The 13,500-nt window shown below is 49.1% G+C and overlaps 1 protein-coding gene across 1 annotated transcript in view; it reads left to right on the forward strand.

Moving 5' to 3' along the window:
* Arhgef10 (Rho guanine nucleotide exchange factor 10) overlaps positions 1–4,209 on the forward strand; it is a 72,077-nt gene extending 67,868 nt beyond the window's left edge. The window contains exons 20-21 of the mRNA XM_029480672.1: positions 662–784; positions 2,456–4,209. Of these exons, the coding sequence (XP_029336532.1) occupies positions 662–784; positions 2,456–2,967 (635 nt within the window). The 3' untranslated portion in view covers positions 2,968–4,209. The remainder of the gene's footprint in view (positions 1–661; positions 785–2,455) is intronic.
* Positions 4,210–13,500: the final 9,291 nt, after the last annotated feature.

The following is a 13,500-nucleotide window of genomic DNA, read 5'->3' on the forward strand; positions in this document are numbered from 1 at the left end:
CACACACACACATTCACCAGGCAGTGACACCCACTCCTCCCAAGGCCCCCTGCTGGTCTGGCTACAGAGCAGGCTGCCAGAACAGCCCAAGCCTCCCAGAGACTACTAGCAATGTGATTTCGGGGCACACTTGAAGTGAAAGTCTGGAAGCCCCGCAGACAGTGCCTCTTGATTGCCCTGTGCTGCCTCTCTGTCTCTCTGCCTGTCTCTCTGTCTGTGTGTGTGTGCTGTAAGAGACGTGTGTGTGTGTGTGTGTGTGTGTGTGTGTGTGAGAGAGAGAGAGAGAGAGAGAGAGAAGTGGGAGGGGACGAGGCCCTTGCGACTGTGTGGAAGCAGATGATTTCAATAGCTCTGGATTGGTTCACTCTAGCAAGGCTGGTCTGAAAACAGACTGGAGACCTGCCTGTGTNATGGCTGCTATCCAGTTGAGGTGCACTGACAACCCCCACCCCCACCCCAGGACCTTGTCTTTCTCTTCTGGTTGAGGAAGGCTCGGTACAGGTGTGAGCATCCTAACAGCTTACCCTGCCACAAGGCTNAGGAGACTAGAGAGACTGGCCTTGATGTTGGGAACATTCCCCAGCCTCATGCCCACCCCCTGCTTCCCACCCAGCACTGCCGCCTGAGCGAGCATCAGACACTTTCTCTCTCTCTGACCCAGGGCACCAGCGTCTGTCTGTGACCAGCCTGCTCGTCTGCCACGGCTTGCTCATGGTCGGTACCAGCCTGGGTGTCGTGGTGGCCCTGCCAGTCCCTCGGCTTCAGGGTATCCCCAAAGTGACAGGTAAGTGGACACAGCGGTGTGCCTGCCTCTCCTCAGAGCAGCTAGGAGGAGAGGCCGCTGGCTGTCCTGTCGTCTTTNGAGAGCTGTAGGATACTTAGTAGAGACATGACTTGCTCATTTGCNTGTTCTCTTTATACTTCCGCTTTNCTTGTTATTGTTGGTAGTCCCCAGAGAACTGATCCTGAACACTCTCCTGCCCATCAGCTCCCTTCAGAGCACAGGGTTTGCTCAGTGCAAATGGAGCCCTTCTTCCTGGGTGTAGAGAAGGAGGCTGGGTACACACCCCTCCCCTGAGTTTTGCTTCTGGCAATCCCAGTTCACACCGGGCGGCAGGTTTGGAAAGCAGCCCAACTTCACGGGTCTTGGGGTTTCTACTCCAGGATGCTATTCAGGCAAGCCCCCCAGCCAGGAACAAAGCATGATGGGAAGACTTCAGTAGCATGGAAGAGACAGCCTGCATGATCAAATGAGAGGTGGGGAAATGTTTAGAAAGTGGTTGCCTTAATTGAAGAGACCATGGTTGAGAGCTGTTGCAGCCCTGCCCCCATCCCTTCCTCCCCCACCCCATCTTTCATCTTCAATGCTGAGGGGTAAATCCGGGGCCTCACATGACAGGCATTCACACCTGGCACCCAGCTACCTGCCCCAACACACGCTCACTCCTTGTAAAAGTTTCCGTTTTGTTAGGAGGTAAAGTTTCAATCGTGGAGTGTATGCTAAGCAGCAGAGAAACTGGGGCATCCTTTGTATGTCTGAGACTCCAGTCAGCCTTCTCAATTCACTTCTCCCTCTGTCGCCACTGATCCTTTCTTCAGTTGTATTCTCCAAGTTGAACCTCACATTACTCTGCACTCCCAAAACATGGCAGAGATCAGTGGCATAGGGAGGCNGCTCTCCTGCCAGTGGCCAGGAGGAGCCCACCAGGTGTCTCCGACAGCTGGGTCCCACCACAGGGAGACTGAAGCCCTGATTTTTCACTCTCTGGAAACTTTTGCAATAGAAATTGCCAGGAGCTTCTGATAGTGTAGACACTGAGTTCCTAACACTGGACCACTTCAGTATTTGGCTTCTTAAGACTTAGGGAAATAAGATGCATTTGCACAGAGCAAGTGAGGAAGCGTTTGATGCCCAAAGCTAAAAACTTCTTATGATGTTATTTCAGGGGTGTGAGTATAAGAAAATGTGATCTAAATTTTGGAAAATCACTTTTATGTATGTTTGTATTCTCTCTGTCTGTCTGTCTGTCTGTCTCTCTCTCTCTCTCTCTCTCTCCCTCTCTCTCTCTCTGTGTATGTCTGTGTGTGTGTGTTTATGTATGACATATGAGTGCAGTGCACATGGATGAGAGCCTAAGATTCCCTGGGTTTGTAGTTTCAGGCAGGTGTGAGCTGCCTGGTGTGGGTGTCAGGACCCCACCCCACCCCCGCTCCCTCCCCCCATTGTCTTCTTGGAGAACACTAAGCTTTCTTACCCATGGAGCCATCAGTTTAAGGCTTTGGGTGACTACATCCACCACAGTGACGTGATCTAGGGCGTTTCTGCTTTAATCACCCCGTGTTAGTGCCGCCTGCCAAGCTTCTGTCTAGGTAGGAGCTATGGGGTTAGATCCGGCACTTTGATACACTATGCTGCATGCCTGTTATTAAAGATCTTTGTTGAATTGTCCCCCAGGGCGAGGCATGGTCTCCTACCATGCACATAATGGGCCCGTTAAGTTCATNGTCTCAGCCACGACATTTCAAAACAAGGANAGAGCCAGGGACAGCCCACGTTCCGGTTCTGAGCTTCAAGATGAAGACCCCAAGGACTTGCTCTGCAGTGAGGAGGGTCCTTCCTGCCCGGGCCAGCCGGACACCTACACAGCCGTTTGGTTGGGAGACTCCCTAGGATTGCCAGCTCAGAAGAATGATCTGTCTTCGTCCTCAGGGTCACTGAACCTGTCCCATGGCTCCAGTTCCCTAGAGCACAGATCTGTGGACAGCAGCCTGTGTGACCTGCTGAGGGACCCCAGTGCATCCCCAAGGAGCAGACCACAGGGCTCTAGGCGAGCGAGAGCCAGTTCAGCGCTGGTGGTGTGTGGGGGCCAGGGCCACCGGCGGGTACACAGGAAGGCCAGGCAGCCTTCTCAGGAGGACCTGGTTTCTTCAGTGATGGTGTGGCAGATCCCTCTGCTGGGCATGTAGGTCAGGAGGCTGCTGCCTGGCATAAGGTGGCAATCAAGGACAACTCTCAGCTGGATGCAGGCCCAGCTGACAGAGGCTGCATCCCACATCACCGGGACCAACTGGAAGCAGAGTTTGGAAAAGAAATATTCTGTGCTCACTCTGCTCTCCTGCCTTCCTCCCATCGCACAACGGAGCCCAGCTGTGCCAGGGAAGCAGGGGAGCGCCCTGGCTTTGGGGTCACTGGACCACAGTTCAGGATAATGCTACAGTCTGCCCCATCATTCACCTGAGACCTAAAGTGAGCTGGCTGTGTGGGCTCCAGACTCATCTCAGAGAGCTGACAGGGAAACAACATAGCACCTAGTAGCATAGGAGGTCATTAACAACCCTTAAAAATCATTCTACTTGACTCATACTCACTACTGTTATTTATATTCTCTATATTTTTTAAATCCCAGAATACAGATTGTAACAATTTAGAAAGCCAGGTAACACACCCCAGTCCAGTCAGCTTGTACTTTTTTGGAAGGAGTGACCGAGGCTTTCCGAAGTAGACCATTATGTGTACTGTGCCCTTTAACAAATAGTGTTTTTATATTGCATTTTTTCTATTAAAAATCAACAGTTAACATTTTAGCCAATGTACTCTCTGTAACATTTCACACATAATCTTTACTTGAAGCCAAAATGTTCAGTACCTGTCAACATTGAACTCCAGCTTCCACGCCAAATCATACTTGCCTTCTCATACTAAGTNACATTAANGTCTGCGTGGGGCATGTGCCGGCCCAGGCATGCAGGGATGGTGCTAGATGTGTCTCTGGTCTTCTGTGCACCTGCTGTCAGAGAGCCATCCACACAGTTGGACACTCCTTCTGAGTGGTCCATGGTGCTGATCAGTCAGCCGCTGCCCTCCCCCGCGCCTGCCTGCCATCCCCGTACCACCTTCCCCCCTTCCCAAAGAACACACAGGGTCACGTGGGACACTTGAATGTCAAGGGGCATGAGTAACCCATAGACTCTGTTTGCTCCAGCTGTATTATACATCAGTGTTTCACTTACTGGATGGATTAAAAAAAATGTTTTTTTTAAACTTAATGCAGATATTATTCACCAAGGACAACTTCTCAGCACTTTACAAAGGACTAAAATGCTAACTTTTAACTTAGCCAAATATTTTTCTAAATTGCACATATCCCCAAGCTTTTTCAAACTGTTAGCTGCTATCTTATTTGATAAAATAAAAGACTTTCTATTTTAGAATACAGTATTACAAGTTGCCTTTTTTTTCCCCTGTAAAATACGAAAGGAAGGAAGCAGCCCTCTTCTCTGAGTCCCCGCATTGAAGTGGCCAGCTGCAGAGACTCTGCTAAGTNTAAAAGACGACTCACATGGACTCCTCACATGTGGGCTCGAACTCTCCAAGGCCTCCCGCCCTTGCCAATTCTCANGATGTATCACCTCACAAGGTCATATAATTTGCATGTCTTACTGATATTTTTCAAGACCAAGGTGGCCTCCTCGAGGACAGACAGAAGAGATGCCAAGTTCCTGGTCCTGGAAGGCAGGTGCCACAGGCNTTTCCACANTGCAGATACAAGCTGTGCACAGAACAAGCTCCGCCACAGTAGTGGCCTGTGAGAAGCGGGCTGGGTGATGAGCATCCAGCAAGAGCCGAGGTGGGAGCTCAAAGGATGGGAAACCCTGCTAGCGTGGCCTGAGTCTGGTGAGTCCTGGATTTGAGAGACACAGGTGTGTCAGCACCCACTGAACNAAGCAACCCACTAGAGCCAACACACTTATTGAGCAGCTGGCTCCCAGACCCTCTATGTGTCAGTCATGAAGTTAAGTTCTCATAGACCTGGGACTGGACATGAACCCCATCGTGTTGTCTCCTTCCTCTGGGGCCTGCAGCCTCAGCTTAACAAAAGCCCCCAGTCTGAGAGACGTGTGTCAGGTGTGGGTCACGTACATGGAGTCTCCTCNGAGANCAGCATCCAANCNTCCCCGTTCAAACTCAGAATAACACTTAATACCTCAAAGCTAGTTTCNCTCCATCTTCCCGGAAAGGAGAGGGAGTGTGAAAGAGAACTATTTGCTCTCCAGAAAGCTGCAGCCCCATCGTGAGACACCACACCTGGTGTCCTGCCTACTGGGACCCCTCCAGATACAAAAGGTGCGTAAAAATGGCAAAGTTTTGACAAAATTTGAGGAGAGGCAAACCCACAGACTAACAGCTGCCTGTCCCCTGCATTCAGCCCCTGTCGCATTTCCTCCTCGAATCTGAGGTGTAGAAAGGTAAATAAATGGAGGGTTCATCAGAGCAACATGAAGCAGAACCCAGGAATCAGAGTGTGATGCTCCAACAGGTAGTCAGGTCGGTGCTGGAGCTCAGTACACAAGCAGGCCCCCAAACCAGCCAGTGCTCAGCAAGGTCCTGGTGACTGATGGACTGAGGTAACAGGGCTGAGTGTTCACAGATCAGCACAAGGAAGCCCCAAGGGCACCCTCCCCGAGAGGCATCTCCTCCCCCAGAGTACTGCAAAGGCAATCAGCTCCTCACAAGCATGAATAAGCTGGTCTGGGTCTATGCTGGCACCAATCTGACAGCCAAAGCCACCCCAGGGAAAGCCAGAAGCCACCAGGGAACAGAATAACCTATTTGCTGGCTTCTGTCCAGAGAGGGCCTCAGCAGTGGTGTTGGGCACACAGTAGTTGTATTGGAAATGTGTGTAGTCCTCAGNCTCAGCTTGACACACTCTACCACTAAGGNTGGCCTTGTTGAGGCAGGCTTGAGTGTCCTGCCATCATTCCTAGGAGATGAGCCAGTTTCTTTGTAGCCATTGACACCNGAGCCTGGAATGCATTTTGTTGTAATTGGAAGTGTGGATGTGGGTTTTCTTCCACCCTTCAGCAGAGGACTGTCACTCAAAGTGGTTTGTGCTCAGCATCGCCTCAAGCCATGATATTACCCGTGGAAGACAGCCATTAGTGCTGGTGACATCAGGATTTATTAGCTCCCCCTCAAGCAGGTGGCCCACTAAAGTCATAGTGCAGAAGGAAAACTGACAGTGGCCATATCTGCATAGGCTGGACATGCCCCCATCTGGGTAAGGCTTGTCAACCCCAGCTTGGATATATGCCCTAGGGACCGAGAGAGAGAAGGCCTGTGTAGCTTCTGTCCTTCATATCTTCATCTTGGAGCTCTCCACCTCTACAACCTTTGGTCCTCCTGGAACTCAGAGCCTGCTTCCCAAAGCCGAGTATTTATGTGGGGACAGAGAAAGTTTCACTAAAGCAATATCAGCTCTATCAGAGCAGTTCTCATCCTTCCAGATACTAAGTGTGCATGCGCGCACACACACATGCACATACACACACACCACATATGCACACATTTACAGGCACAGAGGTCTGCACCCATGTGTGTACACACATTTACATACACACATAGGTCTGCACATAGACAGTTATACACAGGTTTGCACCCATGCATTCTCACATACTTTCTCCTCTAATAATNGCGGCTTTCCACTGGGGACTGGTTGGGCAATGTTTACTGGAGTGGAAAAAGAAAGCCCAGGCAGCTGTTGGCCACCCTGGGCTTGAGGCCAGTGCTCCCACTGACTCTGGGAAAGAATTAACCCCTTCTTGACCAGCGGGGTTGGGAAGCCTTGGCATCTGAGAGCTTCCATCACTATGGGCCATTTGTGTGTTTCTCGGGTGTCTGTAGAACTCTNCTTCCCTGTGAATATCTGTGCTCGTGAAGGGTTCATTATGGTTCTAATGTAATGTTGTGTGGCTGACAGAGTTGGGCAGGGGAGAGCTATAGCTGGGGGAGTTTAGAATGTACTATCCTGCCATGGTAGACCCAGGCTGGCTCAACCACATGGCCACTGTCTGTCAAGGCTGACAGGAGCTTGAGCTGGCCATCGATGGGATAGAAGTAGCCCCTATCTTACCAGCTCTTAGATGGTGAGACAAGGCCAGCACTTAACCAGGCATGCTGCTTCTGCTGATATTTTGGTGCTTGGACAAACCACAAAGCAAACCAGCAAAGCCCAGTGCATCCACCCACACAGTCAGCAGCACCTCGTGCATTTAACTTGCTGTGGTCATGGTCATGAGGCTCTGGATCGCCGCCTGGGAACTTGGCCTTTAATCCTGATTCCCCCTGTGTAAAAATCTAGGAATTCTGGGGTCCTGGTTCAAATGGGACATCTGAGCCTGAACAGTGGAGACCAGCCATAGCCCTATAAGANTCTAAGAAGGACAACATCCTAGAATCCCATAATCCATCAAGAAACTGAGGGCAGAGCAAGTGATGCCTGTGGGTGCCTGCTGGGTGGAGGGGCTGTCCATCCTGGCTTGGCTCCAGCCTATGCATCTTGAACAAGCCTCTCTGGGACACAGGATGAGCACTGGGGACACCCGGGAAGGGAAGGTCAGGGATCCTGGAGACATTTAGAGCCGGACTAAAGAGAATATAGATATTTGGCATGCATTCAGGAAGGGAAGCAGGGGGAAAATGTTTTCTCAACCTCTCACAAAGAAATATCTGCCTCTTTAGTGCGTAGGACCTACAGTCCCAGCAAGAAGGTGGGCTCATCACTGATGACAATAATCTCCCCCGGAGATGGCGTCTGCATCCATTCAACTATCAGAGCTGGGGAAGGGAAGCTTGCCCACATCAACCCCATGAGGCATAAAGACTATATTTGCATTCTGAAACCCTTTCACTTTTCCAGAAGGAGCCCTGATTTGGGGTGGGGTNGGGTGTAGCAGTGGAGGCAGGGTGATGAGGAGGCAGAGAAATCTAAAAGGAGCAGGGAGAAGTGTTTGTCAGGTTGGGGATGGGGCAGGGTTCACTGACTACCCAAGGAACCTGTGCAGAGGCAAAGGACACCACAGCCTCCTTCAGTCCCTGAGCTGTGGTACTGTGGTAAGGCTGGGGCAAATAAAGGGAGACTGATGCAGGCATCCTCCAGGGACCAGCTGATGCAGGCTGGTGGCTCATTCAGGCAGGAGCTAGACAAGAGATGCTCTGTAACTCCCTCCCACCCAGGGACCAGAGGCTAGGGCCCCACAGGCTAGTGAGGACTGCTTCTCAGGCCCTTCTAGCCAGTCCCTGCTGCCTTTCTCATTTCCTGCTCCCCTCCACTGGAGATCAAACAGCTTCTGGCTGCGGGGAAGGAAATGGGGGCAGGGCATGCTTCCCTGGCACAGCCAGGCANCTGGCCAGGCCTGCCCAGGCTGACCCACTTCCCAGGATGCTGGGAGCAGAAGCAGGAGCCAGAAAGAAAAATGCAAAAGCTCTGTCCAGTGTGGGAGCATCATAAGCTCGCTGGTATAACTTCCTCAAATCCTACCAGATCAGGGTATTCGAGAGAGGCCAGCTTCTGTGACTCCCTGTGGTTTTAAAATGTCAAACCATCCCCTTCAACCCTAGAAGGCAGCAGGGATTAAAGGCACAACTGGGCACAACCCAGCATGTCTGTCATTTTTACCAAGTGGTCAGATTTCTGCTAGCATTCATAGAAATGGTCTAAGGCCCATTTTCAAACACTGGTGCCTGCACAGCTCGCTTCTCACAAGTACTACAACTGCTTCTGCCTAAATGAGTTTTGCATTAAGACCGAGCAAAAGAATCCCACTTTCCATCCACTTCTGCAAGCTGAAGTGCTTGGAAAGACTTGGGGAGACCTGTGAGGATCACCTCAGAGGGCCGTCCCAGCGGCAGNACACAGGGCATGGCATGCACCACCCCTGAAAGCATTGTGCACCAAGCTGGCTAGGGGCTCCNGGCCGTTTAGTCTAGTCCTATGGTAACTGCTCTTCATTTAGTCTCTTGGTATTTGCTCATTTATTTCATTGTCTGCATTTAGTCCGTTTGCTTTTGTCTTTCTGTTGTTGCTATTGTTCCTTTGTTTCTTTGCAGTGCTATAAATGGAATGCAGGGGCTTGACTTTGCCCTGTGCTGAGCAACACCCTGGCCCTTATATGTTGTTTGTTAAATGTTACATTGACTGTAACATTGTAAGAAGGGNTCTGTAATGTGTTGGAGAGGTAAGAAAGCTTCATTTAAAGTCGACTGGTTCATCCCCAGGCAGACTGAAAAACCATTCTGTCTCAGTGCTACCGGGTTGCAGTCATAAAATACCAAAGCTGGGGGCTATGAACTACAGTTCTGGAGGTGGAAGAGCAAGCCTGTGGCTGAGGTTTAGATGGGCTCTGCTCGCTCTGTGGGCCCTTGGAGGGTGTNCTTGCGTCTCTGCTGGTTTCCAGTGTTCTGTGGCATGGACACCCACCANGGGACATCCAATTACTGCATCTCTTCACCCAGCCTTCTCTCTGCTTGATGACTTTGCTCTGAGATCCCCGTTTATGTCTATCTTTTCTGCCTTTGGGACATCGGTCATGCACCTCTGGGGCCTGTCCCAGTGACCTCTCCCTGTCCCAACAGTAACCTCTGTGAAGTTATTTCCCTATTTCCCAATACATTCTGAGGTGGGCTGGTAATGGGATACCAACATCATGAATGTATGTGCGCGTGTGTATACACACACACACACACACAATTCAACCCCTAGTAATCGTTGAGGTTTCCAGGCACACTATCCAAGGGAATTATTTCATTTACACTCTTGATAACTTACTACTTCAAGCTCTATTAATTAAAGATGACTTGAAAATTAATTTTCTGTAGTGACTCTAGGATCAAGAGTGAGATAGATAACTTATTTTTATCTGAATTTTTGTTATATTAAACCACACGTGGCTCCAAAGCCATCACTCACNTTCTACACCACACTGCAGTCACCAAAAGAGAACAGATTTGTGTGACAACATGTACCTTGGCTGCCAGGGCTGGCACAGGACGGAAGCCTGCCTGTGCATTCTGGCTCCTGGGGCTGTGCCTTCTGCAGTGCAGAGCTCACCCCAACTCCTTCCAGAATGTCCATCTGGAGCTGCCTGGCCTCCAACCATGTGCATGAGGTTCCTGCCATCCGAGGTGAGCCAAACCCCTCTAAGAGANGCAGCTCGTGGGCACATTTAAGCTCCACTGAGCATGGTAGCCCATGCCTGCAATCATAGCACCTGAGAGTCTGAGGCAGGAGGATTGCCACGAGTTCAAGGCTTGTCTGAGCCACATCATTTGGCCCTGTCAAAACACCAAAGCCTAACTAACAAATATTTAACTTAAAACAAAATATGGTCAAGATGGAAGGGACTTTCGTGTGGTGTTTGCCACCTTCTTGCTTTGTGTTCCGTAGCGAGGATCCCTGTTCATTTGGATGGGGGGTGTCTCACCACAAAAGAACAAGGCTTTGAGCTGGATGGGAGGGGAACCCGGCTCTGCCTGTATCAGATGTGTGACCAGGAACAAGTCCATTGCAAACTCACAAACATTAAGTCTCCTTCACTGTAATAGGGAGGCATGTCGACTCCCTNGTAGACTGTAGAGNTGTAAATCCCAGCTTCCTAAACCCCATATGGGGTCACAAAAAAGTTAGGCAGCAGTAGAAGGATGTGCAAAAGACAAAAATCTCTTTGAAACTAATCCTGTAATACATCGGGCTGTTTCCTGCAACACTCGCCCATGTACCCTGATACTTCTGAACACACGGCATCGGCACCTCACGGGACAGCACCAATGGATGCCGCCTGAAATACCTTGGCTCAGATTTGCTGCTACTGTTAGAAAGTGCAGTGGCTTTGCTGCATGTACTAACTCTCTGCTCNCACACAAACAGTGTTTAATTACAGGAAACAAAGACTTTCAATGTCTTCCTATGGCCATTTCTCAGCATGTGTCAAAATTAGGGCATTTCATGTGAATATTTTATTTTTAAAATTGCTGTCATTAGTCACTTGAGTGTTATAAAAAAATGTTCAATGAATCTTGTCTTAGGATTAGGACAAAATTTCCAATAACTTAATGAGATGACCTGCCGTTCCGTACTACATAACTTATTTGAAATAGCGCTCTCAGCATTGACAGTTATAAAATAAAATACCGTCTTGGCGCTGCAAAGACGGCTCGACAGTTAAATGTGTGTACTGCATATCCAGCACGTCTCAGTTTAGCTCCCAGGATAAGTGCCGTGCTGTGGAATTACAGCTCAAGTCCACCTGCATCTCCAGCTCCAGGGTCTGACACCTCTGGCCTCCACACCCAACACACAAACATGTAACTGTAAAGAAAAATAAAACCTTTTAAAATTGACCATCTCTGAAAAAATAACAATAAGGATGCTTTGCATCCTGCAAGATCAAATAATCAGCAGAGATTTAATTCTTTCTTCAAAAATAAACAATCAGATTTTTCATTAGTATGCAAATCTCCTCTCATCTTTAATAAATGGTAAAACCCTGAATATACCAAATGTGGCTGGTTTGGAATAAATCTCTCTGTGGTTCATCGTCAATACAAGTGTGATTTGTATTCTTGTGGAAGTGCCCCTTTCNACTGCAGACAGTGTATTAACACATTTTAAANAATATCTCAATATAACCATTAAAATTTTATTTCCTTTTAAAGTTATTCTTTTTTAAAAAGGCTACTAGGATTCACATTTGCAAACTTGCTGGCTTAGTAAGTGGATGTTCTTAAACTTCACTTGGTAAGGATTTCTCTCCTCTCAGGAAAGGAGCTACAGTCTGCTAAATAAAGCAGGGTACACGCAGACCTCCAGCCCACAGAAAGCGGCATCAGAGACAAGGGGCAGCAGACATCTGGTCTAAGTGGGCATTCCTGGTCAATTATCATGGCTTTTAACCCAGGAAGACACAGAGCTGAAGAGTCCATTCTTGTGGTATTCAGCTGTACAGCATGAGGTACCATCTCAGACCAGTGTGTGTNTGTGCATGTGCGTATGCGTGTGTTTTGCAGGAATTCAACTGTAGTTTAAAATGCGCGGAAGGACATGAATGATGCGGAATCACCTCACGAGTGGCAACCATCTCCATAGTCACGGTCACCTTGGACACTTCATAGACAACACAGAGCATGACCTCTGAGTTCCAGGCTTGTAGGCACCAGTCTGCGGTGTGTGAAGAGAAAGGAGAGCCCAGGCAGCTCAGTCACCATACCTATGATGCTTCTGAAAGAATCTACATGCAGATTCGTGGCGGCGCTTCCCTTCGAGGAGTGGCCTGGTCAGACAAGGCTGGTACTTAAGGGAGTCTCATGGGGACAACTTCCCTCTTACACAGCATGGATTGGATTTTGAAATGAACCAACAAACATCTAATTATTTATTCTTAATGCCGAGAAGCTGGAAGTACTTAGAGTAACTGGCTCCATTCCTGACAGTCATTGGAATTTAATTGCTTGGGGGAGGGGGTAGCAGTGCAGAACATGAAGTCTTACGGGCTTTTAAAAAGAAAAATCCTGGGGACTGTCTGGTCTGGCATCTGTGAGCAAACAACACCCAGGATCCCAACAGGAGCCAACGAAAGCGCTTACGAGTAGGGACGAGGTGTAACATGGGTATGAGCTACAGGCAGGCCACCTTTCTTTTATAACCCCCAAGGCTGTGTGCAGGAAAGATCAGCCATAAAGGCAAAGACAGATCTGAGAGCTCTCAGGGCAATGGTAGAATTGGGTGAACACCCTCCCTGGAGAAAGATGGCTCCACTACCCAGTGCACAGCACACATCCTTCCATCTGACGTGGGTACTGTAAGGGAAACAGGTTGAGCATCTTGTCCCTGTCACGTTTGAGAGGGATGATTGTATTCAGGGTGTCATCTGTGTGCTGCTGCTGGCTCTCTCCCAGCCTGTTGCTCTGACCTGGACCTAGTCGGTTTTACCCAGCACTAAGGGTGTGAAAGGCTCAGTCAGTGCCACATCTGTTCACACCTGTCTCTAGGAGATACCCATGGTGATGCGTCTCAAGTCTGCAGTACTGTCTGGTTCTTCCTGAGGCAGGAGGATTTGATGGCACATGGGTTACAGTCCTGGTCAGTTTCAGGACCTCATGAAACATGAAGAACTTCCAACTAATTACCACACCTCTGACAAATTTCAATGACATCACTGAAATAAAGTCTATAAATGTGTAAGTGGGGAAACACATGGCAGGTAACCCCAAACACCCCCTCTACGAGACACCAGAAGGTTATTTTTAATTACTTTGTTTACTCTTTTTTTTCATCCTTTCAGAAAATGTCCACGAACAGCCTACTTAGTGTATAGCTTTGTAAAAATCCCTGTTGGAATGGGGTTGGGGTAGGTCTGTAAATGGTANNCAGCCCAGTGTGGGAGCTGGTCCACCCAGCATCCAGAGCCAGGATGATGGAGGCTGGGCACGTGGACCGCATCCTGGTCACCTTTCTGCCTTTTCTCCACCCACGTGTAAATGGAGACACACTAAGAGACCTTGAGAGTTACCTATTTGAGGACAAACTGAAATTAACATAATGAAAATGAAAATGATCTCAGCCGTCTCTNTTGTAACCAACAGGAACGGAAGGAAGGAGTCATTCCAGCAGTTTGCAGCTTTCTGCCCTGGTTGATGCCTGGCTACTGAACAAGACGCGTTTTTAC

Source organism: Mus caroli, chromosome 8 (genome assembly GCF_900094665.2).
Source record: "Mus caroli chromosome 8, CAROLI_EIJ_v1.1, whole genome shotgun sequence".
Taxonomy (NCBI): domain Eukaryota; kingdom Metazoa; phylum Chordata; class Mammalia; order Rodentia; family Muridae; genus Mus; species Mus caroli.